Source organism: Bubalus kerabau, chromosome 1 (assembly GCF_029407905.1).
Source record: "Bubalus kerabau isolate K-KA32 ecotype Philippines breed swamp buffalo chromosome 1, PCC_UOA_SB_1v2, whole genome shotgun sequence".
In the NCBI taxonomy this organism is placed as follows: Eukaryota; Metazoa; Chordata; class Mammalia; order Artiodactyla; family Bovidae; genus Bubalus; species Bubalus kerabau.
Genome location: NC_073624.1, coordinates 9,993,370 through 10,019,945, shown reverse-complemented (window position 1 = coordinate 10,019,945; position 26,576 = coordinate 9,993,370). Strand labels below are relative to the sequence as shown.

General features: G+C 52.1%; 1 protein-coding gene across 3 annotated transcripts in view; it reads right to left on the bottom strand.

The window, feature by feature from the left end:
• Positions 1-26,281, bottom strand: part of TMEM184B (transmembrane protein 184B) — a 50,298-nt gene extending 24,017 nt beyond the window's left edge. For 2 of the 3 annotated variants that reach the window (XM_055566919.1, XM_055566933.1), the window contains exons 1-2: positions 26,110-26,281; positions 571-820 (exon numbers count right to left, since the gene is read on the bottom strand). In XM_055566919.1, the coding sequence (XP_055422894.1) occupies positions 571-762 (192 nt within the window). In that variant the 5' untranslated portion in view covers positions 763-820; positions 26,110-26,281. Of the gene's footprint in view, positions 1-570; positions 821-11,428; positions 11,548-26,109 lie in introns of those variants that run through there. The other variant, XM_055566929.1, reaches the window with a different exon arrangement.
• Between the last annotated feature and the right edge of the window lie 295 nt (positions 26,282-26,576).

The following is a 26,576-nucleotide window of genomic DNA, read 5'->3' as shown; positions in this document are numbered from 1 at the left end:
CCTTCTTCCTTGGGCAGCCAAGGCACGTCACAGCCCATGGCAGCGTCCCCTGGGATGGCGAGCCCGGGGGATGGGGAACTTGACTTCTATCCCAGCTCTGCCACCAACTTGTACATGACTAGGCTAGTGTCCCCTCCCTCTTTCCTCTCTGGGTCTCAACTTTCTCATCTACAAAGGGGTCACTGCTACTCTGTACACAGTTCCCAGGCTCCCCTATAGCTTGGGCTGGACACGTGACAAGTTCTGGCCCACAGAAGGTGGGCCTTTTCTGGTTGAGAAGGTTAAATATTCAGAGTACCTTCTACACACACCCCTCCCTGCAGTTGTCAGATAGATGGTGTCTTGCAACTATAAGATGCTGGAGCCACAGAATGGAAACTGACAGGCACTGGGCTGGCTGAGTGAGAACCTGACTCCCCAGAGGAAGCCTCTGAGATTCCGGGCTTATTTGTTACTGCAGTGTAGCCTGGCCTGGCCTAACTAACACTATGTTGGATTAGAAACCTCTCGGGACCACCACTCCCCTACCCCCGGAGGGCTGGGGCTTGCTGGCTCGCCTGGCCTGGGTACCTGGTGGCAGGTGATGAGCAGGGCTGTCCAAACGAAGAAGCCAGAGATGGCCTGAGCAGCGGTTGTCATCAGGAACACGGGCTGCTCCATGGCCGTGGGGCTGCCCTCAGGGATCACAGAGATGCTGGGCGAGGCTGCTGCCGTGGTGGGCGACGCTGGATCCGGGGCCAGCGCGGCCCCCCTCACAGTCATGGTGCCCAGCAGCAGGGGGCTTCCTGAGAGAAAGCCTCAGAATAAACGACGAGCTGGCCTAGAAACAGGGAACACAATGTTAGCCTCTTTCCAGTGTCAGCAGCAGCACCAGAAAGAACCTTCTAGGCTGTACATCTCCCTTCAAAATGTGACCAGACCCTGACCATGCCTCACTCCAGCCCCTGGATTAATGGAACAGGCTCCTGACCAATCTCTGCCTCTTCCTTGGCCCCGCCATCCACGCAGAGCAGCGAGTGAACCTTCTAAGACATCGGTCAGATTGAGTCCTTCCTCTGCTCAAAACCCTCCAATGGCTCCTGTCTCCATCAGACTACAAGCTGCTGTCCTTACAGAGGCCCACAGACTGCCTGATGGACCCTCGACACTCTCTGATCTCATGTCCATTCCCATCACGATCCTCCATTCCAGCCACACTAGCCTCCTGTGACTCCAACATGCCATGCCTGCTCCTGCCACAGGGCCTTTGCACAGCCTCTGCCCCGCCACACAGCAGCTCCCACACACCCTGTAGGTCTCTGCCCTGACCACCCATTCAAATATGACCACCCTCACCCCAGGCGCTTCTGACCTCTTCGCTTTATTTCTCTCCAGAGCACGCATTACCACCTGGCTCCAGCTGACAAACTGTACATCAGTCACGTGTTCATTAACTGTCCGTCTCCCACACCAGACACTAGCTCCCTGAGGGCAGGGGCCCTGCTCTGCTCAGGACTGGATCTCTGGCCCTTGGAACAGCGTGGCCACACATGCAGCTGATGTTCGGTGACTGTCTGCGGGCTCCGCCCATCTCTACACTTCAGGTCTAGCAGGGTCACTCTAGCCCTGAGGCACCCCCCCTAACGGCAGGTGTATTTCCTCTGCCATTTCTCCCCAGTTTCCCTAACGGCTGACACTTGGTAATCACCAACCAGCTGTGTCGTGCTGGAGATTTTTGTGGCCCTTCCCCACCTGCAAACAGCTCACCTTTTAATTTAGCTCACGGACCGCTCGTCCTAAAAGCCTGCCCTGATCACCTTCCCCATTTAGGTACTTCTGTGCATTTCACCCGCCTCTGTTGCCCTACGTGACACGTGCTGCTGTTGCCATTTGCTTGCATTTACCCTCCTAAGTCCGCCCACTCTTCAGGGCAAGACCACTCTTCCATCTAGGAATCCCCAGCAGCAAGCTTAGCACCAAGACCATTTATAATCTTTATTTTATCATCCATTGATTTTCACTCCTTATTTCAAAAGGAATTTGAGGTACGTCAGAGAGAAGCAAAGAATAGGGTCGAGACAGCTGACATAAAGGAAGATTCTGGGTGGGGAAAGTAAAGACGGGGTGGGTGGGGCACAGGATGGCACTCCAGCGTCCTGGGCAGTTACCCCACGTGGGCTGCCATGTCGGCCCCACACTTCCTGGTAGCAACTTCAGTACCTGGGGTAACAAATTAATAGTTTCACGCTGGAAGGAAACCATATATTACAGGAAGAACTGTTGTTACGGTTCTCCTGGCAAGTTTACAAACAAGGACCAATGCCAGGCTGGGGGCTGGCACCACTCTCAAAGAGTGAAGCCATTCCATCAGAAGTACCTGGAAAGCTCTAGGAGGAGCGGTCACTCCCCTCCACGGACTTTCTGAGACCCACGGCCCTGATGGAAGTCCCTCTCAGTGCTGCCACCTGTTGACAGGTTGGACAATGCCATCCTGGGGTCACGGAGCCTCCATGCAGCAAAGGCCCAGACTAACCTGCAACAGACCAGGGGACCGTCCAACCACTGATGCAAACAGATGCGAAGGTGAGAGCAGAAAGAGCCCTAGCTGAGGCTCAAATCTTAGCTCCACCACGACCAGCTGTGTGTCTGCACAGGCTCAGTGGACCCCAGAGGGTCTCCACTGCCTGACCCAGAAAACGGCCAATCCCCCACACCCAACCATCTCAGCCTGAACCCTGCGGTCAGCCCAGATGACCTCTCCCAGAGCCCTCCCTGTCTGAGGCTTCCTGGGGCCTTCCCGGGGTGGATCCTGACCCCGAGATGAAGAAGAGGATTCTTGCCCACATCTCCCCACCCCTCGGCCCCCGTCTGAGTCACGTCTGCTCTTAGCTATATGTTTTTACCCTGGAAGAGCCCCCTATGTTTCTATTTTCCTGTAAAAATAAACGATCTCTAACGCACCAACCGAGAGAAGAATCTCGATTAAAAACTCAAAAGTGGAGAAGGCATCTATATAAAGAAACTCAAAATTGGAGAAGGTGTCTATATAAAGACTGGTGGCGCTTTGAAAAAGAGACACGGTGACAAGTCTAAGAATAGCTCCTGTAAGTATGGTTGCAACATTGAAAACCAGTGCCAGAAATATTTCCTAAAAGAGAAGATTTGGATTGTAAATCATCATCTTTGTCTGTCATCCCAAATTAAATGAACAAACACAAGGAAACGGGAGGGGGGGTTCAGGAAGTACAGACACACTTCCATCTTCCCCTTCTGAGCAAGGGCTGGGTGTGTCAAAGGCTGTTTTGTCCTCACTAACAGCGGTGCTGACGGGACTGTGCATAGACCTCCCGAGACGGGGTAACCGCTGAGCTCTGGCCCCGCTAAGGGGTGACCCGCTAGGGCATCTATTCAGTGTGGCTGGTTTCCTGCTGGGCTTTGCTTCCTCTCCCTTGAGTGCTCTCCTTATGTAGGTCATCTAGTTCCCAAGAAGTCCACTCAGAGGGTGAGTGACTTGCCCCCACATCAGACCCAGGACTTCAGTAGAATATGTTCCAGATGCCTACTGTCTACCAACGGGGGGCCGTGGATGAGCTGCCCCCGCGGGCTCCAGAGCCCCCTTCCAGGACGGGGGTCACGGCCGTCTCACCAGGGCCCTGACTCCTAGCAGGAAGGGGAGGGAGGTACTTCCCAGGAGAGGAAGCCGCGGCCTCGGCAGGCGCTCCTGCGGCCTGACCCACGCCGGCCACGTTTCTGACCATGTCTCGTGCTGGGGCCCCGTGATTTACAGACCACTGACTTCGTTCTCAGGCGGCCCTCACTGTTTACAAACCATTTCCCCCCACATGATCTCATGCCTTTTCTCACAGCAACTCTGAAGTAAGTAGGACTGTCTGCATCTTAGAGATGAGGAGAACAATGTGAAACTGGGTTTTTACAGCTTCCAGGGGTACCACCAAACAACTCGAGGACTTTTCATAATAACCCCCAAAATACTTCTGGGGGTACCACCAAATAACTCTAGGATTTTCGTAATAACCCCCAAATACTTCAGGCAGTGTTCTGACTTACAGGCGCAGGGTCCCCGGCACCGAGAGAGGCAAGTGAAGGCGGCTCTCAGGGGTCGCCCTGCTTCCGGGGCCCTGGGCAGCTCATGGCGCTAAACCCCGCAAACTTCACAGAGTGTGGGCGCTGGTGGCAAGGGGTGGGCACTGGGTCCCATCTTTTCACACATGGGACAGGCACCTTCCTGGAAAGGACCTCTGCCTGCCTGGATCCCACAAGCGAGCAGGATGCTGGCCTGGTGACACCTCAGAACTGGGAGAAGTGGGGGGTTTTGCTCCCCAGGGGAAAGGACCCCGATAGCTGCCTTTTCTCCACACAGCCCACACACACCAGAGGGGGGCAGACACACAGATGGAGCTCAGAACCTCAGCTCTGGCAGGTGCCCTGTATGTTCTTAATCGACTGAAATTAAACTGCCAGGGTCATGTAGAGAGCCTGAGGGGAGACACTGGAGTCATCTTTCCAGCAAACACGACCTGAGGCCTCTGGACACTGTGCTGGGCATGGAAGAGCAGGTTCAAGGACTCATGGCTCCTCTACATGCCTGCTCTACGTGACTGGGGAACCTGGAGGCCTGCCCCCACCACATTGCACAAGGGAGTGCCCACTACCCAGGGAGCCCTGAAGAAGCACCAACCGCCTTGGCAAAGGCTAGGGAAAGGCTTCAAAGTGGCAGGGGCTTTGGGCAGAGCTCCAAGGAGCACACCCAAGCTCCAGCTGTGAGGTCACCAAGCCGAGTTCCTACTGGACTCCACCGCCTGCAAGCTCGACTTCATGTCTCAGAGCTTCAGTTGCTTCATCTGTAATATTTGAGGGTAACGACATCATTGTCAGGGGAGTTTCCACTTTACACAAGTCACATTAGTAAAGGGAGACAGAATGCAACCAAAAAATGACTATTTTGCAACTCCGAATACAAACAATGGACACAGATATGGATCATCAGTGGATGATAAAACCACTGGGTGAGGCTACTGGGGAATCTGATAAGGGATGGAACAGGCCACAGTCAAGGTCAACATCTCTGAAGAGGGGCATGGGCTACGCAGAACACACACGACATCATCTAGGAAGGACCCTCACCCCAAAAGTGAACTGGAATCAAAGCAAGTCCCTAGAACTAACCACCACTATACAGGAGATACAGAGGGCAGCACAACAGATGAAATGATACCATGAGGAAGCAGCAGCAAAGCCAGACCATGGGACCATCTACAGGACAAAGGACCTGGTTTCTCCCAGGAATCAATGGCTTATAAACAAAGGTGGCTGAGGGGCAGTAATAGAACAAGAGGCCAAGGAGATATTACAACTAAATGCAACGTGTGGACTTTGTTGAGTTTCTGTTAACAAACCAGTGATTTAAAAAGATATCTTTATGGATACGTGTGTATGTATGACCGAGTCTCTTTGATGTCCACCTGAAACTATCACAACATTGTTAATTGGTTATACTCCAATATAAAATAAGAAGTTAAAGGAAATAAAAAATAAATTAAAAATAGAAGAAGACATCTTTGAAATAGATAGCATACGAGAATTCCTGCCGATTTTGTTAGGTGCGTGTGCTAAGTCGCTCCAGTCAGGTCCAACTCTTTGTGACCCTATGGACCATAGACCACCAGGCTCTTCTGTCCATGGGATTCTCCAGGCAGGAATACGGGTATGGATTGCCATTTCCTCCTCCAGGGGATCTTCCCAATGCAGGGATCGAACCTGCATCTTCTGTATTGGCAGGTGGGTTCTTCACTGCTGAGCCACTTTGGAAGCCCACTTTAGCTTTGCAAAAATAAAAGCGTTTATCAATGGAGGAAGAATAATCATTTCAATAAATAGTACTAGCTAGAACAACTGGATATCCAGAGACGAAAAAAAAAGAATCTTAACCTAAACTCTACACCATGATCATGGATTTAAATGCAAAATGTAGGGACTTAGCTGGTGTCTCAGTGGATAGGAATCCACCTGCCAATGCAGGGGGCATGGGTTCGATCCCTTGTCCAGGAAGATCCCATATGCCACAGAGCAACTAAGCCCACGCACCACAACTAGCCTTACTCTAGAGGCCAAGGGCAACTACTGAAGTGTGTACACCTGGAGTTCATGCTCCACAAGAAAAACCACAAGGAGAGGCCCAGGCACCTTGACAAACAGTAGCCCCCGCTCCCCTTGACTACAGAAAGCCCACATGAGAAGCAACAAAAATTCAGTGCCGTCAAAAATAAAATAATAAATCATTTTTAAAAATGCAAAATATAAGACTACAAACCTTTTAGAAGACACATGAGGAAATCTTTGAAACACAGGGCTAGGTGCAGCGTTCTTAGACTTAACGCCAAAAGCATGACCCTCTAAAAGGAAAAACTAACTGGACGTCACAAAAAAGTAAAAACTTTCATGCTGTGATTATGTGAACAGGATGAAAAGACAAGCCACAGAGCAGAATAAAATATCTTTGAGCCACATATCCAACAAATAACCAGCATCTGGAATATAAAATATAGCAAGAATGCTCAAAGCACAACAGTTAAAAAAAACAACAACAAAAAAAACCCCAAACAATTCAGTCAGAAAATTCACAAAAGATACAAACAGATGCTTCACACGAGAAGGAGCATGGCCAACATGTAAATGGCTGTTCAACATTAGCAATTAGGAAAATGCAAACTAAAACCACAACAAAGTTATCACTACCCACATATAAATATGAAATAGTGACATCAAACATAGGTGAGGATGCAAAGAAACTGGCTCACAACACACATTCCTGGAGGCAGTATGAGAAGGTAGAACCGCTCTGGAAGAGAGTCTGGCAGTTTCTTATAAAACTAACACGCACTTACCATACAACTCAGTAATCACTCTTAGACATTTATCCTAGAGAAATGAAAATGTACATTCACACAAAAACCTATACACAAAATGTTCGCAGTAGCTGCCTTTGTAACTGTCATGGAAACATGGAAACAATCCAGATATCCTTCTACAGGTGAAAGGTTAAACTTTTGGTGCATCCAGACCGTGGCACGCCACTCAGCAACAAAGAGGAGCAAACTATTGACACAGGCAGGAGTCTAAACAGATCCCGAGGTACTGTTTGGTGAAAACAGCCAGTCTCAAAATGTCGCATACTGCCTGGTTCCGTTTATATAACATACTCAAGACCACAAATCTATAAAGACGGAGAACAGGTCAGTGGTTGGCCGAGGCAGCAAGTAAAGTGGGCGCACATATACACAGAGGGAAACTCAGGAGGTCCCTCCAGGCGGAGAGACACTTTGTATCTTGCAGTGGTGGTGGCTACATGAGACTACACGTGAAAACCCCAAAAAAGGACACACACAAGAAAACAGTCAAAACTGAGCAAGGCCTGTCCTCCGCTGTCTAGTTGGGCTGCCCTGGTGGCTCAGCAGTCAAGAATCCGCCTGCAGTGCAGGATGCAGGTTTGATCCCTGCGTTGGGAAGATGCCCTGGAGAAGGAAATGACAACCCACTCCAGTATTCTTGCCTGGGAAATCCCATGGACAGAGGAGCCTGGTGGGCTACAGTGCATGTAGAGTCAGACACGATTTAGTGCCTAAACAACAACTGTTGTCTAGTTAACAGTACCATAGGGACTTCCCTGGCGGTCCAGTGGCTGACTCCACGCTCCCAAGGCACCGGCCCCAGGTTCCAATCTCTGGTCAGGGCACTAGATCCCACATGAAGCAACTAGGAGTTTTCACAGCTCAACTAAAGATTTCACATGCTGCAACTAAGACCCAGCACGGCCAAATAAATAATTTTTTTTCAAAAAACAGTACTATACTAATGTCCACATCCTGGTTTTGATATTGGCCTACAGCAATTTTGAGATGTTAGCCTTGGCGGAGGAAGGGTACATGGGGTTTTATGTACTATTTTTGCAACTTCCTATGAGCCTATAATTATTTCAAAATTTAAAAGGTTTTAAAAGGTCCTTATCAAGTAGAGATGCATACTGAACTACTTCAGGATGAAAAAGAACATGACAGCTGGGATTTTGCTCTTTGGAAAGGGGGAAAGAGACAGATGCCAACAAGGCTGCCAGATGTCACTAACTGTTGCAGCTGAGTGACTGGCAGGTAGAAACATAGTCTACTAGGCGCTCTACTTCTCTGCGTTAGACACTTTTCATAATAAAGTTTCCGACCACAGAACAGGAGAACTTCCTACCAAATCTGTAATGAGATGGGCGCTGACTCAGGAAAGCGTCTCTATCAGAGATTTACCGGTTATCTTGTAGAAACACAATCAAAAAGATTTGTCAAACCTTATCACTGACCTCAACACATCTTTCTTTAACCAAAAAAAAAAAGTTCTACTTGCCCATTTTCCCCTGTGACCATTGGCTGTCAGAGATATGCTTCCCAAGGATGTTTCAAAAACATCTTTTGGTGCTATTTTAATGGCTAAGTCATGTCTGACTCTTGTGACCCCATGGACTGTAGCTTGCCTGGCTCCTCTGTCCTTGAGATTTCCCAGGCAAGAATACTGGAGTCAGTTGCCATTTCCTTCTCCTGGGGATCTTCTTGACCCAGGGATCAAACCCGCATCTCCTGCGTTAGCAGGCGGATTCTTTACCATTGAGTCACCAGGGAAGCCTAATAACATCTTTAATCATGTTTAACATGTCCCTCACAGGAAAGGCTTGTTCTCACAGTCAATGAGAAAGGAACTGCTCTTTAAAAGAAACCTCAGTTAGGGCAGAGGTTTCCAGAAAAGTATATATATAAAACACTTCTCCTGTTACAAGAGTATGTCACCCAAAACAATATGCTGAAACTTAAAAAAATGCTCATATCTGAGCTCCTAAAAGCCTATGTAACAGAATTTTCTAATCTGTTTAAAAATTTCCAAAGCATCTGAGTGGGTTTTGGACTCATGCGTTAAGAACTTTAAAATACCTTCCATTTAGTTTACAGGAACATCTGATTGGCCTCGGGGAGGATGGAAATGTACTAGCCAAATTTCAACAAATGCTCTGCATACGCGTGCACGGGATGGAAAAATGAGTAACCCGATTTAGAAAACAAGCCAGTGATGCGTTTTCTCTGTGTGCAGCTACGTGTCCCAGGCAGGGATCTTTTTCAGGGAGGGCAGCCATTAAAACAAAGTAACTAAACAAACTGGTCTCTCCCACAACATCAGGGCACAGTTTCCAAAAATAAGTACATGAAGCCAGAAGGTTTTTGAACTACTAACAATTTTTAAAAATCATTACATCTTTAACTCATCTTCTGATTTCCAGTTTTAGTGTAGGTTTTATGATACATGTATTGTAACAGTGTATCTTTAAGTTTTTGTGTAAACACTGGCTTCCCCAGTGGCTCAGCAGTAAAGAATCTGCCTGCCAACACAGAAGATGCAGGAGACCCGGGTTCAATTCCTGGGTTGGGAAGATTCCCTGCAAGAGGAGATGGCACTCAATTGAGTGACTAGGCTCGCAATGTGTGTGTGTGTGTGTTAGTCACTCAGTCGTGTCCGATTCTTTGCGACCCCATGGACTGTAGCCCACCAGGCTCCTCTGTCCATGGAATTCTCCAGGCAAGAATACTGGAGTGGGTTGCCATTTCTTTCTCCAAAGTTCGCAATGTAACAATAAGAAAATACAAGTATATAATAACTACAGCAGTATCCATATAATGGGGACACATGCCCCCAAAGTTCTTTTACTGATAGGGACATGAGAGTAAAGAAAGTCTGGAGTGATGCTATAAGCAGTGGGAAAAGCCAGTCACTGACATGGCTCCTAACTTTCTCTTCAGTCTCTCTGCTTCTGTCTTCCTGTTTGCCTCAGTCCCAGGCTGAACCAGAATGAAAGCACAGTCAAGGCCTGGTCCTGCCTCTCTCTTCCGGCAGCCCTCTAGCAGCAAGGCGGCTCCAAACGTGGGCCTTATTCGCCTGCCCCTGCTGCACTCGGTCGTAGGCTCTGAGTCAGGGAAGCCGGGCTGGAATCTCTGTGCCGCTACCCAGCAGTGCCTGGGAAGGTGACCGAACTGGTTTTCTGGGTGCACCATGCTGTAAGCAGGACCCTTGGGCCAAAGAGTTTACCAACTCAAGAGCTGTTCAGATTTAAGGAAGGATTGTGGTGCTGTATTGGTTGGATGGCATCACCAACTCAATGGACATGGGTTTGGGTGGACTCGGGAGTTGGTGACGGACGTGGACTCCTGGTGTGCTGCGGTTCATGGGGTCACAAAGAGTTGGACACGACTGAGTGACTGAACTGAACTGAACTGTGGTGCTGTATGGGGTTCCCTGGTGGCTCAGACAGTAAAGCATCTGCCTGCAATGTGGGAGACCCAGGTTAGATCCCTGGGTTGGGAAGATCCCCTGGAGAAGGAAATGGCAACCTACTTCAGTACCCTTGCCTGGAAAATTCCATGGACAGAGGAGCCTGGTAGGCTACAGTCCATGGGGTCACAAAGAGTCAGACTTCACTTTCTTTTTCTTTCTATGAACTTCCTAGGTGGCACTAATGGTAAAGAACCCATCTCCCAGTGCAGTAGACAGAAGAGACCTGGGTTCAATCCTTGGGTTGGGAATATCACCTGGAGGAGGAAAGGGCAGTCCACTTCAGTATTCTTGCCTGGAGAATCCCACGGACAGAGGAGCCTGGTGGGCTACAGTCTGTCGCTAAGTCGTTTCAGTTCAGTTGTGTCTGACCCTGTGCGACCCCACAGACAGCAGCCCATTGGAGAGTGGGTTGCCATTTCCTTCTCTAATGCATGAAAGTGAAAAGTGAAAGCGAAGCCGCTCCAGTCGTGTCCGACTCTTCGCGACCCTCTGGACTCCCGCCGGACACGACTGGAACGACTTTAGCACACGTGCATGGTGCTGTTACATGGTAACACTCCTAGAGGGGTCTGGGTGGCACCCTCAAATCAAACACATAGTATTTCCACAGAGAAAGGTGAGATATTTTTAAAGACCATAATTAGTCTCGCATCAATTCAGGTCAGATTTTTGCCACAAAATTAGCTTGCTGCAGACTTAGGAAGAACCTTTGGGATTTCAAGCGTTCTGGATTCCAGAAAGGAGGAGAAGGGACACGGCCCTGGACCATCCTCCAACACTTCAGGGAGGTGATGCTCCGGGAAGCAGGAATCAAGTGTGGTTTATTTTTTCACTTATCTTCAAAAATGCCCACATCCCTCCTCCTGATCTGAAATTCTCTGAGAATACATTAGGCTTTGATGGTGGGATGCAGAGGTCCAGAGCCCTTGGCAGCCAAGCCCCAGCCTCCCTCCCTGCCTCCTCCTTGAGTGCTGGCAACACAGGGTCCCTCTACATGTGGCCTGGCCCCTGTCCCAACACACCCTCCTCTCAGCCCTGGTCCTTGTGGCAAGTGACCACTTTCACTCACGAGCCATCCTCAGCATCACAGCCTCCGTAAGGGCCGGCTCACTCCCTCCCAGCTGTCTCCATGAGGTTTGTTCCGACAATGTTCCCGTCTCCCCACACCTGAGTCATCTATCTCTCGGCCTGGCATAGCACCAGATACACAGCAGGGATCTGGAAGAGAAGGATCAATCAGATGACTGATAAATGCCAGGCATTAAGCCACATAATGCAGGCCGCCGGCTTTCTGTCACTTGGTCCCTTCCTCGCCATTCAGAGTTCTGCTGAAGGACCTCGACGTTTGGCTGGAGGAAGGGATAGGCCAGGGCAAAGGATGGAGGCTGAGTCACACTGTCTCACACATGTCTTCCAATGTGGAGAGGCCACGTCACTGAGGGCAAAGGGATTTTTCCCAAGTGCTCCATCAGAACTTAGTCCACCTGGTGTAAGCAACAGGAAGGTGAGAACCTGCCAAGATAGGGATGTTTGAACCAACTGGCACAAGATAGCAAAATGTTCTGGCTGCTTCCAAAAGAAGGAAGCTCCCAATAAAACAGGGCTAAAGGTCTCCTGGTGCAGAGACACTGGTTGAGGAACCTCTGGAAGGTGGTTTACTCTTTCTTGTCTTCTTCCCAGTCAGCCTGCAAGCTTGTGCAGGTCAGAGGCCATGTCTCATGTGCAGCTCTGATCTCTAGCACCTACCTCAGAGCCTGGATGTGATCAGCACTCAACAGGCTTTGGCTGGATAAAGGCGGGGGAAACCAAATGAATGTTCGGGCTCTGCAACTCCTTCCAACTCTAACATTCTATGACACCACCCACCAGCCCTGTACCAACCCCCAGGAACAACACCTTCTCCTGTGCCACCTGCCCCCGGATCTTTACCACCTCCCCCTCCTCCTGCCTTTTTAGCTGTCAACTTTTATGGACCATTACGGCTTGTACATGGCATGTCCTCCCTGGCCTTTCCCATTATCTACCACAATTGGCATTAAATCTGTTCCCTTAACATCCTGTGAGTCGGGCTCCATGAGGGCAGGGACTAAGTACCATGATGAAATGTGCTTGCTGAATGATTGCTGTGGGGACATGGTGACAAGGACACTCAGCCCGGGTGCACCCAGAGCAGGACACCTTGTCAGGTGAGGGGCATTGCGTCCTGACTGACAGATGGCCTGTGGCACTCTACAGTGGACAAAGCACTCCTGACAGCCGTGTGGAGTGGGTTTGATTGGAGTCGCAGCATCTTGGTAGGGTAACAGGGTCTTCTGGAAGGGCCTCGGGGAGCAGCAAGCCGCAAGATTGGGCAGAGCTCACCTGGCAGGTGCAGAAAGCCCGGGACTGGGGGGACAAGGTCAGGCAAACCCAGCACACAAGCGAGGAGTGCTGGTTTATGAATGTCCTCCATGCCTCCTATCAGCCCCCAGAAGGGCACCTGAGGTCACAGGATCAGCGTACAGGGAGATGGGAGGGTCTCAAGTCAAATTCAACCAGGCCCTGGCAGGTTTGATGAACCACGCCACAGCTTAGCAAACAACCCGGAGTGACGCAGACGCTCACGGCTGCTAATAGAGCCCCACCCCGTCCTTCTCTGGGAAAGACATCTTCTGGCTGATTCCTGTTCTGAAGACACCCACCTTTTCCAGAAAAGCTACAGAGCTATGTATAGTCCCCAGACTCAGCCACCTGCCTTGGAACTTAGGTATTTTACTGTCTCACCCAGACTTTACTCTATCATCTCACTCCATGCTTGGGCGCTATCTCGCTGTTTCGTGTCCCCTGCAGATTTCCTGTGTGGACGGCTGAACAATGGCATCCCAAAGATATTCACCTGAACTTGTGAACACTTTACCTTAAATGGCCAAAGGAACCTTGCAGGTGTGATTAAGGCTCTTGAGATGAAGAGATTATCCCAGATTATCTGAGTAGGCCAGACAGAATCACAAGGGTCATTACAAGAGGGGAAAATAAAGGCTTTGAAGCTGGAGGAAGGGCCCTGAGCCAAAGAATGCAAGTGGCCTCTAGAAGCTGGAAAAGGCAAGGAAATAGATTCTCCCTCCTCGAGCCTTCAGAAGGAACGGGGCCCTGCCAACGCCTTGACTTCAGAGCCATGAAATACATTTCAGACTTCTGACTGCAAAACCCAAAGATAACAAATTCATCTTTTAAGTCACTAAGTTGCTGGCAGTTTGTGGCAGCTGCAGTGGAAACTTAATACGCCTAGTTTACAGATGAGGAAAACAGGGGTCTGGAGGGCGAAGGCCATCTGCCCACAGAATCCTGGTAAAAGGCTCCTCACGCTGCCCGCGCCGTCCTGTCAGGCCCTGGATTTCCAAGGGCTGTTAAAGAGCCGTGAGCTCTGGAGTCAGACAGCAGGACTTGACTTCCAGCCCCATCACCTACTCACTCTGTGTCTGTGGGCAAGTTACACAACCTCTCCTTGCTGCAGCTTCCTCAGTGCTAAGATGGGGCTGCAGCCACACTTAGGCTCGAGAGAACTGTAAGGAATCAACAAGTTACTACACAGCACCGAGGACAGGGTCAGGAGGGCATGGCGTTATCTGTGACAATTTGCTCCCGTTTCACAGGCATTCCCTCCTTTGGCCAGGGTGGGAAGGCACCCACCCAACAGTCTCTGAGACCCGGGCCAGTCCTGTCTCCAGTGGTCGGCTCTGTTTTAAACCTTCCAAGGTCATATTTTCATTCATATAGGTTCTGATCCAAACCCTTTTGAGCTGCAGCCACAAAGTGCTTGCTCGGACGGTTGCTACACACCCATGAGCCAAGCTGGGCTGGCAACGCGCTCACCCGCACATCTCTGGAATATTAACACAGCCCGGGAGGGATTTCAGTTCTTTAAGATCCATGGAGAAACTTTCACCTTCGCAGAGCTCACTAGGCAGCACTTGATTTGAGCACAGTTAATCTGAACTGGCCGCTGCTCCCACTTCAGCCACCGGGGGGATGACGGGCCCTCCGGTCTCCAGGGGCTATCTGCTCTGGGAACTTCTGGGTGGCTGCCTTTTGGGGGAGGCTGAGCCACATCAGAGCAGGTCAACAGCCCTCAGCCTGGCCTTTCTCCAGAGGGGATTAGAGGGAAAGAGCAGCCAGGGGCTGGGCGGTTCTGCCTGGTTAGCCTCTGGAAAGAGTATCACATGCCCTCCAGAGGGGGCAGGGTCCTGTCTCTCGGTCCCACTCCGCTGGGATCAACACAGACAAGCCAAGGCCACTCCAGTGGCTCCGCATCTGTTCCTCTTCTCCTGGGGCCAAGTTCCCACGAATCTCTCAACAGGAAAGAAAAACCATCCAATCGTGTATCTATCCTTCACTTGGTGGTAGGGACAGGGGATAGGTGCAGAAATGAAAGAGAACAAAGTAATCCAAAATCCTTCAGCAAGAGCTTACTTAATTCAGCCTTGTAATTAAGTTTTGTTTTGTTTTGTTTTTTTCCAATACATACCAGGCCAAATTTTGACCCTTACAGTTTTCTCCCAAACTGAGAACAGATGGGCCAGTGCTCAGCCTCTCTAACTAGACTCTGTGTCCCTCTAACGAAACCACCTTTTCAGCCAGCTAAACCCAATCCAGCCCTAAGCAAATGGGTTCCCTTTGGATGAGAAACCCTGAACCTCAATAGTCCCACTGGCCCAGAAGAACAGACTGTGGAAGCTGAGACCCCTGAACCTGCCCTGACCCCTGGGACTCCTCTGGCAAGAAGTCCAGTTTCAGCCCTGGGTACCCAGTGAGAAATCCCAGCCTGAAGGTCATTCATGAAAACATGTACGTACTGAGTGGGCTGAGCCAGCATTCCACCCTGGGTGCACACCCCACAGGAATCCACATGTGTCCCACAGATAAGAACAAGACATTTCATAGCAGCCCTGTTTAAAACACCCAAAACCTGGACACAAACCAAATGCCCAACCTCAGAGTGAATAAACAGTGGTCCATGAACAGTGAGTGAGGGGCTCCAGCCCTCGGGCGTGGAAAATCCACACATAACTTACAGTCAGCCCTTTGCATCCACATCTGTAGATTCAACCAACCATGGATCAGGCAGCACTGTGAGCACATTTATTGAAAAAAAGTCCATGGGTAAGTGGACCCACATAGTTCAAAGCCATGTTCAAGGACCAACTGTATATTGAAACAGCGTGGACTTTCATGCCACAGTGAGCAAGGACTGCTCAACACAACCTGGGTGACTCTTCTAAAGACATGACTCCATTTTCAAGAAGGCCAGATCCAGTCAATAGTGGTGAGGTATGAGCAGTGGTTCCCTCAGAGGTTTTGACCCGGAGGAGGCCCCAGGGAGCCCCAGGGAGAGGTTGGGAATGTTCTGCAGCTTGAGCTGGACAGTGGTTTACACGGGTATTTACAGATGTAAAAATCATCGCACTGTACACTTACCCGTGTACTTTACTATAGCAGGTTAATGAACATACACCTTCAAGCACCTTCTGTGTGCTAAGTCCAAAGGGTATCTCAAGCAAGGCTCTAGCCCTTAAGAGCTCACAGTCCAGTAGGGAAGAAGATATTAATACACTCAAATAACAATGCAAGGTTGCCCGTGACCAGTGGGGCAGGTGATGCGAGTTGGCCAAGGGATTGCTGGCATCACTGCTGAGTCAGGGAAAGGGGTAGAAAAAACTGATCCAATGCAGGAGTTTTGGAGGCAGCCAGACCTGTGTCCGATCCTGCTTCTCACCGTGTGACCTGGACCCGACGTTTGCTCTGCTTCTTCAGCCTACGGGGAAACCACAGTGGAAAGCACAGCATTTCCTGGGTCCTTGCGAGGATCAGGGAAAGAATGCACACAGAGCACTGGGCCGTGAGATATGTTATTCCTGCCGCGAGGCTGCGCCCACCCTGTGCCAGGCACCACGGTTCACAGATGAGAAACGGGCCCTGCCCCGCCTCGGCTCCTGATCCCACCACGAAGAGGGCAGCCACCACTCACCCCCTCTATCAAAAGTGCAAACATCTAACAAAACAGGGGCTGTGAAGTGGACTTGGCCCTAAAGGAATCTGCAGCCCAGTGGGGAATCAGACACCTAGGACACAATGTAAAAGGCTTAAGTGCCAGTGGAGAGAAGAGATAAAGAAACGGAGGAGGTCAGAGGGCAGAGGGAGGTGGAAACTGAGCTGGGCCTTCAGAGGTAGATAGGATTTGGGCACATGGAGACCGCCTGGGAGGGAGAGGCAGGCAGGCAGAGGGAATGGCGTGACCAACAGCACGGAGGTGGGCAGGCGAGGAGGCACCTGGAGGAAAGGGCGCCCAGTCAAGTGTGGCTCAGCCAGGGGCCCAGTAAGCAGGGCCTGGGGCAGGGACTTCATTCATGTGTCAGAGGGGGAACCCCTGAAGATTTCAGGGGTCAGAAAACAAACATATCAGAGCAGGGATTTAAATACCAAGCTAGACAACAGCGGTGCTTCAGAGGGACCAGAGGGAGGGGGCTCCATTTCTCCAGGGCTGGGGCTAGGGGCCAGACCTCCCAAGAAACACCCAAACTTCCACGTCTGGTCCCCTTCGTGAGACCCAAGCTTGCATTCTTGATTAACCTGATGGTCAGGGGCTCCCTTGGACAGCAAGGAGAACAAACCAGTCAATCCTAAGGAAATCAACCCTGAATATTCACTGGGAAGGCGATACTGAAGCTGAAGTTCCAATACTTTAGCTACCTGTTGTGAAGAGCTGACTCATTGGAAAAGACCCCAATGCTGGGAAAAATTGAGGGCAGGAGGAAAAGCGGGGGACAGAAGATGAGATGGTTGGATGGCATCACTGACTCAATGGACATGACTCTGAACAAACTCTGGGAGATAGTGAAGGACAGGGAAGCCTGGTGTGCTGCAGTCCGTGGGGTCGCAAAGAGTTGGCCACGACTATAGCAACTACAACAAGGGCCTGAGTGAGGACGCTGCTCCTTGACAGGGTAGCCTTGGCCTTCCTGCATTGGCAAGAGGTGAGGATACATTTCCTGTGCTTCTTGTTTATTTAATTGTATTCATTTTAAGTTTTTGAAAAAGTCACATAGTCACATGAATCGGCACTCAAAAGGTATGAGGGGTCTCCAGTGAACAGCTCCTGGGCACCACCTCGACCCCAGAGGCACCCCAGTCACCGACTTTGTGTGAACCCCTAGAGACCCTGAGCACACACAGAAGCAAATGCACTTTCCACTTCCCTTCACTTTCACACAGATGGAGGCACAGCAGACACACACGTCCTGCACCTGCCTCGTTCACAGAAATCCATTTGGTGATTGCTCTGTATCTGTGGATGGCAAGCAGTCTCCATCTAACTTTTCACGGCTGCACAGTGGTCCATGGTGTGGATGGACCATAATTTGTTCCTGGCCCTCTGCGGATGGACTTTCAGGTTGCTTCCAACCTTGTGCTATTAAAAAAGAGGCAGCTGTGACTAACTGCAGTCACTTTGTACATGTGGAATTTCATCTGTAGGGTAAATTCCTAGAAGTGCAACTGCGGGGTGAGAGCCTCAAGCATCTGTAATTTTAAAAACATTGCTGGAGACGCAGGATACATTTTAATTGCTCATCCAAGAAAGAAGCCGAATTATTGAGGAAAATACTGACAACAGGTAGTCCCACGGACATCCAGATGAAGAGAAAGTAAAGCCCCGTTTTCAGCAGAGAGCACTGGTTCAGGAGATGGCTCTAGACCTGGAGCGGCCCTGGTTTGCTAGTGCCCTGGTCCACAAACTCGCATTTCCTCACCTGTGAGTGAAGGGCCAGACCTGCTCAACCCCTCGGCCCTTCCTGGCACAGACAGGCTCTGGTTCCAGGGCCAGTGGGAGTGCGGACGAAGACGCAGTCACCACGACACCTGGCTTTAATTGGTCTCTCTGGGCAAAGGTGCCAGGGGAGGGGCGGGCAGACCACGAAGAAGGCCTGGTGGGGAGGGGTGGGAGTGCAGAGCCCGGGAAGGCGGGGTGCTTTCAGTCTGGCCATCCTGATCCAGTGACACGCACCTGCATGAGCTGGAGGGACACCTCAGCCCTGCATGACACATTCAGGCTCCATTCCATTCACTGCTGCATCCATCAGACCTGTTACGTAACAGCCACGGCCACCCAACCCTCGCTCATCAAGTGGCGGCCGGCAGAGGACGGAGGCGGGCCTCTGGATGCCTCACGTCCTCCCTGTGAGATAGGACAGCTGGGTACACGCAGCGGGCAGGGTGGGGCTCCCTCCCACTCCCACAAATCCTGCTCAACGACCCAGAACTGCAAATGGAAGAAGTGGTCTTCTGCCCCAGTCGAGTGGGAGATACCTCTTGGCAAACCAAAGGCAGCATTCGAGGGGCAGAAGGCTCGCCAGCCTTCCCCGTTCCCAGCCTGTGCTCTTGCTCCAGCAGACTGGATGGCCAGGGCCTCCTGCAAATCAAATCATACTCAGATGCACGGAGGTTATGGCTGTTAACACTTTTGTAACCACTGCCCTGTGAATCAACCTTTCTTTGTGAAGCAAATACGTACCACCTTGTCAAGTCCAGACTTTCATACATACTATTTGTTTAAAACCCACCAACCAACTCACAGGGAGACACACTTCTCTTCCTGGAAGTGATGCCCTGACACCTGCTGTTCCAGACGAGCTCACTCCCTCCGCTCCTCCACTCACCGGCCTGGGCCTGTGCTCCGGGTGGCCCCCCTACCTGCAAAGCCTTCTTCGGCTCCTCCACCTGCCCACTGCCACTGTCCATCAGAGCCCCGGCTCAGCTGCCCTCTTTCTGGGGAGTCTCAGCTCCTCAGCTCACCGGCAGGCAGAGCATAGGGCTGCCTCCTGGGGCCCCCACAGCTTCAACCAGATTCTCTATTAACACGCTTTCCAAGTCTGAGAGGCAATTCCACCTGCCAGGCTTCCCAGTGGGACTGCAGGCTCTCTGGGGGCCATGGCTGTGCTGGAGGCCACTCAGAGCAGCGAGGGCACAGGATTTGAAACTGAAAACCTGGGTGCTTCCTTTCGCAGTTTCTTAGGCAAATTCACCCTTCTGAGCCTCAGTCTATCCGTCTACAAAATGGGCGCAAAATTTCCAAGATGCCAGGGCCTTTGGGAGGATTAAATGAAATGTTATTTGTGAAAAGTCATTCACAAACTGCAAAGCCTTACACCAATCCCAGTGAGGATTAGGAATATTAGTACTAATTAATATAAGAACATTGATTAATATTTATTTCTTCACACACATCCCTTAACACCTATCACTGTGCCTGCAGGCACCCGAAACGACTACTTGTGGAATCTCAGGTTCTCTGTTCATTCTAGATGGAAATAAAATACACAGCTGCTAGAGACATAGAGACCAAGAGCTCTGCCAGCAGCTACAGCAGCCGCCGCCGTGGGGTTAGTTATTTTCGCCTGGAGCTTTCCTGTAAGTGATGACCCAGAGGGCTTTGGTGAACAGCCCTGCCCAGCAGGATGGAGGTACCCAGCCACCTGCCAGAAGAACAGGGCCTCCCTGGGTGCAGGCTGCCCACAGGGGCTACAGTAGGAGAAAAATAAAGGTACCAACCTCCACACACATTTCACTCCCGATGCGGAGGCTGTCAGATCTGAAAATCCCTTTCAGGGTGACAGACATGGTACCTTCTAGAGGTCTCTCGCCACCCCCTGCCTTGAGGTGAGGGTGGGGGACAGCCATCCTGGGACCACCCTTGGCCAGAAGTTACAGGGCCCACAGTTCATGGCTCCCCAACCAGGAGACTGAAGTCTTCCGGAAGATCGCCAAACACACTTCAGGTTGGAAAAGAAAACGCACACACACACACCCCTTCTCCAGCCATCTTCATGTGACGATGAAGACGGCTTCTCCCTCCAAAACAGAAACCAGGCCCCTCCTCTGGGGGGTGGGAGGAAGTTCACGGTTTTCTAACCTAGGACCTCTTCTGGGCCCTGTGGCAGCCAGCAGGTGACGAGCAGCCCCACTGGAGGGCAAGTGACTGCACCGAGGTCAGCACCAGGCTCTCTGACTCTGGGCAGTGTTCCGCCTGCTCCTCACACCGTAGGGCCATCCAGCAAACAGGGTGGGGACCCCGTCTTTCCCACAGAAAGCATGACACAAAGCACTAGGAGGCACTGCTTCAGCCCCTTTCCGATCCTTTCACATCGACGGCTACCTTTTTCATGGCATGGGTAAAGGCCTGTGCCCCACCGTGATATGAACAATGAGATAACGCAGGATTATGCCTAGGAGGATTATGCCACTTTTCCACAGTGACTATTTCTTGGTTATTGGAAATCCGGGGTGATGTTTATTCTTACCCTCCACTCTCTTCTGTGCTCCAAATTTACTATAACCAACAAGTACTATTTTCAAAAGCAGAGATGCCTATTGTTTTCCATAGGCTGAAACATCACAAGCTTTCCGTGAAACGCTCATTTCGTCGTGTGTGACTTTATAAAAACACAGTAAAGCTGGAAGTGACGCAGGTTAGGCACAAAGGCTTTCTGGGTGGGATCTTCCCTCTCTGGTTTCCGCCCCAGAAGAGAAGGAAAAGGAGGTGACTGTGGGACTTCCTGCCTCCCAGCCCAGGCCCGAGACCTCCAGGCCATCAGACAGAGCCTGCCCTTGGGCAGACCCAAGGCTGTCTAATGTACCTGTCGATTTTTGATATAAGCTCAGTCCTAATAAACAATGTTGTTCTGACCTGTCACTTCTCAAGAACAATTCTAGCTTTATTCTGAGTGGCAATGATATTAAGCCATCCAAGTGTTGGCTTGTTTGGTCAAAAACTATTTCAGCACCTACTCTGTGCAAGGAATCATGCCAGACACTGAGCCACCATTAACTCCAAACTGGAAAAATGACCAACGAGACAGAGGCAGGCCCGTGTTACCCTTGTAAGTTCTGCCCTGGCATAGGGTTTCAGATGCACCAAAACAGCAGCAAACAGGAATGCGAACAAGTGCTGCCTAATTCCAGTGCCGCCCCTCCCAGGACTTGGGCAAAGTGGGGGCCAAGCCTGAGTCCCTGATGACAACCCAGCAGCTTAACTGCTCTGAATTAAGGTACCTGAACTGCAGGCCACTTGGCAGAGGGAGACAAGATGGGGAGGGAACATGAGATAACCTGAAACTTGGGGACCATCCAAATCTTCTCTCCTGGGCCCTTCACACTGTACTTCTTCCCCTTCCTGTCCTCTTGGAGCCAAGAAGATCACATTCAATTAACATTAACCGAGGGCCTACTATGTGCTGAACCCTGATGCCAAATAGTTTTGCAGACAAAGAACTCAGACCTTTGCTCTGCATATGCTGTTCCCTCTGCCTGGAACCTGCTTCCATATACACCAGGTGACAGCTTATATGTTACCTGGTCAGAGAAGTGCCTGCCCAGGCAGGAATGCCCCAACGTTCCCTCAGAGTACCCATGACACCTGGAGCGGTTCTCTTCCCAGATGGATACTCGGCTCCCTGCACTGACACACAGGTGTGCAACAGCTCTTTCCTGAATAAGCGAAACAGCTTGGAAGGTAATAATAAAAGCCACTGTTCACTGAGCACGTACTATGGGCCAAGAGCTGTGGTAACTCCACGCAGACATTAGAACACCATCGGCATGTGACGGCTGCGCTCTCACTCCTGCCCTTTCACAGATGAAGGCAATTGCATCATCTCCCCCTATTTCTAAAGAATGGGAATTAGAACCCAGTCAGCAACTTGTCCGAGGCCACGCAGCTAATGAGAGTGAAGATTGAACCTCAGCTCTCAATTCTCTCTCCAGAAGGCTTGGCTGACCTCCCTCTCTCCCCGGACCCCAAGGGGCGCTTCTTGGCCCTGTGTTCCCAGTGACCATTTCTGTCCCGTTTCTGAATCCTCAGCCTCCTCTCCCAAGGCACTCCACTCAAAAGTCATCTCTGACTCCTCCCCCCACGACCTACACCCATGGGTTCCCATGCTGATGTGGACCCCCTCTGCTGTGCTTCACCGGACATCCTGTGCAAAGACCCTTAGTCTTTCAGCCCTGCAGGGCGGGACAGGCTGGGGCACTCAGCTGGCTACTCAACACCCAGCAAAGCAGGCGGCTAGGGCAGGCATGCCCTCTGTGAACCCACAAGTGGGATCGAGCAGTTAAGCCCAGCTCTCTATCCCCACTTCCCGCTATGTCCCTAGCCCCACCCCTGCCTGTATTTATAGCACTCATGAGCGTGGGGGCCTGGAGGATGCAAGATGGGGAAAGGGGCTGCCCACTTAGTCCAGATCCTCAGGGTGAAAAGTCAGGGAGGACCTGCCAGGCCCAGAACAGCCAGGAAGAACCAAAGTTCCAGCTCAGAGAGCCACCCCCACCACCAGCCACAGTGGCCAGGCCAGAACCACCATGACAGCAGTGGGCTCCAGAGGCCCGTCCTGCGTCACACAGGGCTGTCAAGACCAGAAGCTGCTGGAAGAACAGAAGGGAAAGGCCACAGGGACCAAAAGGATGCCACTGACCTGAGGGAAAGCAAAAGGAAGAAAAGCCCAGTGTCCTTGGAGTTACCTGCAGGAAGGAAGCAAGGGGGAGAGGCACCAACATACTGCTCTGGAATATGCAGTTGAGGATGTCACTTCCTTTTTGAAACCTTCAGGACTCCCTGCTGGCCACTCTGGGGTCAAGTCTGAACTCCTTAGCAGGGCCTTCAAAGGTTTTCAGGCCCCGGGCCCTTGCAGCCATGTCTGGGAGGTGAGGTATTTCAGGCCTTTGCGCCTCTGCCCAGAGGCTCCCTCTGCCTGCAAGGCCCTCTCCCTCTCCTTGGGCAGAGCATCCCTGTCCTTCCAGGCCTGGCATACCCCACGGTTAGTGGGGAAGAGCGTGGGCTCCAGGGTAAGCTCCCCAACCAGTACAGCTTTACCCTCCTAGGCTGCCTCCTCTGAAAAACGTGGAGAAAACTGTCCCCACCTAACTGGGTGGTGGGGGATGAAAGGCAGTAATTCACGAAAGCACTTTGAACTGTGCCTGGCACACAGTAAGTGCTTAATAAACGAGCTGTTGTTCCTATTGTCCTCTGGCTCCGCTAGGGCCCTCTGTCTTCACCACAAGCAGAGCACTGTCTGTCATGTATCTGTTACCCGGTGGACAGCCTCAGCCAACCACTGCCTCGCAAGAGACACAACCCACGACTCAGCACAGTGCTGGGCACACAGTAGGTCTTTAGCAAGTGCTCACCACCTATGAGGGTTCAACGGCAGACCCCCTCCCCCAGAGCTTTTCCAGGGCCCAGCTGCTTCCACAGCTCACACACCAAATCCCCAGTCTCCAGGCCCAGCAGAGTGAGGAGGGCATTCACAGTTACTTGGTTTCAAAACAATGAAGGGCTGTCCTCTGCCTTCCCAGGCTGCTTCCACTCCAGGGAATTCACAGGGAGAAATGAGCACAGCAGGGACTGGAAATAGCATGGAGCCCCTCTCGGGGAAAAGAGCACGGCCGGCCCACCAGGAACCAGGAGCAAAACCTCAAAGGCAGAGGAGAAAACAGCCTCCAGACAGAAGCCCAAGCTCCGCAGAACTCGGCCAACCCCAGCAAACTAGGACAAGATCACTTGCACCCATTCTGCCTTGAAGCTCTTCTTCTCACCCTCTTGGTGACCTTTAGATGGGGTTCCTGGTATAACCCACTACTACCATGTTGGAGCAACTGACAACACATCCCCCCTTAGGCTGCACAAAAGAACCAGGTCGCCTGAGGTTCCTGGAGGGCGCTAACGGTGACTTCCCCTCGCACACTAGCTATCAGGGCCTCATGTCTGGATTGAGGTCACTATCTACGCCCATCTCCCAGCAGACCAGAAGCCCTCAGAGACCAGGCACCAGGTCCCATTCATCTTTAAACCCCTGTGCCCCTAGCATAGTGCCTGGCACATAGTAGATGCTCAGTAAGCTGTGCGTGCTCAGTTGCTAAGTCCGGTCCGACTCTTTGTGACCCTATGGACTATAGCCCGCCAGGCTCCTCCATCCATGGGATTTTCCCAGGCAAGAATACTGGAGTGCATTGCCATTTCATACTCCAGGGGATCTTCCCGACCCAGAAATCAAACCCACATCTTTTGTATTAGCAGGCGGATTCTTTACCCCTCAGCCACCTAGGAAGTCCCTCTAGGTAAGTTACAAGGCAGCAAAACCTGGCAGCAAGAGAGTGGCGCTGGTTCATGGACCACTCCATCCGGGCCTCCCACATACATGGACAAGGAGTCACGTGCTCCCTCTGGGTCTCGCTTTCCACATTTGTAAAGAGGGATAACAAACAGTTCTGTATTCTCACAGCCTCAGAGAGAACTAACTGGGGAAACACACATGGAAAGCACCATAGCATCAGAGGAATGCTAGTTACCCTTCCATTTCAGCTCAGCTCTCTCTGCACCTTCCCACCTCATGTTGGAGCCCTTTCTGCTGGCCATGTGCCCCCTCCCCCAGCACTGAACCTACTCTGCATTTCCTCTATTGTTTTATATCTTTCACATCATTGTGACTACTTGGTTTTAAGTTGGATTCCCCCACCGACCCAAGAGGTCCCGAATCCCAGAGGCACCATGTGTTCCATGTTCAAAGCCTGATAAAATGCGCACGCAGGCCTGACTGCAGGGCCCCTCCCACCCACAGTCCAAGCTCTGATACACACACACACACACACACACAGCACCCTCCAGCACACCGAAAAGGGAGATAGGAAGGGACACTGCACAGGTAACCTGTGAAGGAGTCACACCTCTGAGACCTGTGCCTCCTCGGCAGGTGTGTGAGCTTGTTTGCCTGGCTGCCTCCGCGGCACAAGGGCCTCCAGGGCACTGATTGCTGCTTCTTTCCTTACATAAAGCACCAAGCAGTCAGATAAATAATACATGGCCTTTGCCTCACTCGCAGGTATCAGCCGTGCAAACACCTGCTTAGTCCCACAGTGCCCTGGGTGTGTGTGTGTGTGTGTGTGATGCCTGGGCTTACACAACTCCAGAGGGCATATATGAGTTGGGAACTGATACTCATGTCCACCTCTCAACCCTATCCTCTAGCCTTGGCCTGGAGTCCATCAGCACTAGACCCCAGCAGCTAGTCCAGGGAGGAAACCTAGGGCAGGCATGCACACACCCTAAACCAGTCTCGGGGGTCCTTTCCCAAGAAAACATCCTTGGAGCCCCAGGTCCCTGCTGGTGACCCTCCAGACTGCAGACCTGTATGCAAGCCGTGTACACCTTCATGCACGCATTCCCGGGAGGCCTTGCCAGGCCAGCCACCATCCCAGATCACAGCTCGCCCCACGCGCCCGCCCCCCCACCCCAGCACAGGAGCTCCCCCACTCACTCGGTCGTGCCAGGCGCCAGCACACCCACCAGGCGCACACAATCCCACTTGCAAAAGGCCTGTCCAGTCCGCCTCCCCTCTTCCCCGAGCCACCCCCACGGGCAGGTCCGATTACACTCCAGGCGCGGGCCCCGCCACGTTGGCGAGGAGGGGGCCAGGGCACACCCACGGGCGGCCCCGCGACCTCGCAGGGCGGGGAGAAGGCGCAGGGCTAGGCCGGCGGGGCCGCAGACGCCCCCTCCCTCCGCTGCCAAGACAGCCGCCTCCGTCCCCTTTCCCGCCTGAGGACCTGCGGCCACGGCGACCCGCGGGGACGACCCCCCGAACGGGCCCCTCCAGATCGGAGCAGCCCCTCCGCTCCCGAGAGCCCTCGGCTACCTCCCCCAACCTCGGGGCCTCCAGCGCAGGGTACCTCAGGAGCCCATGGCGGCGGCGTGTGCGGGCGACGCGCGGCAGCCGGACTGGGAGAGCGAGGCAGGCAAACAGCACCGCGGCCCCGAAGTCTCGCCGCTGGCCGGCGCGTCCCGGGCCCAGCCGAGTGCCGCCGCGGCGCGCCTGCGCACTGAGCGCGCCGCCGGGGAGGGCGGGGCGGCGAACGGGAGGCTGAGCTCACTCGCCCGGCCTTAAAGGGACCGCGGCCCCAAACCCCCTGGTGGTGGGCGCGATCTCGGCTCTCCAGCCGCTAGCAAACCAGTCGAGTCGCCTCCCCCACCTTCCTCCGACCCCCCCGCAACCCCGCCCACCACTGAGCTTCTTGGGGTGCTGGGACAGAGTCTTGGTCTCCAAGCTCTGTCCTGGCACTCGCAGGCTGTATGGAACTTCACTTCTTTTAACCCTAATTCCCTCCATTTGGGCCTATTTGAAAATGAAACAGTAACG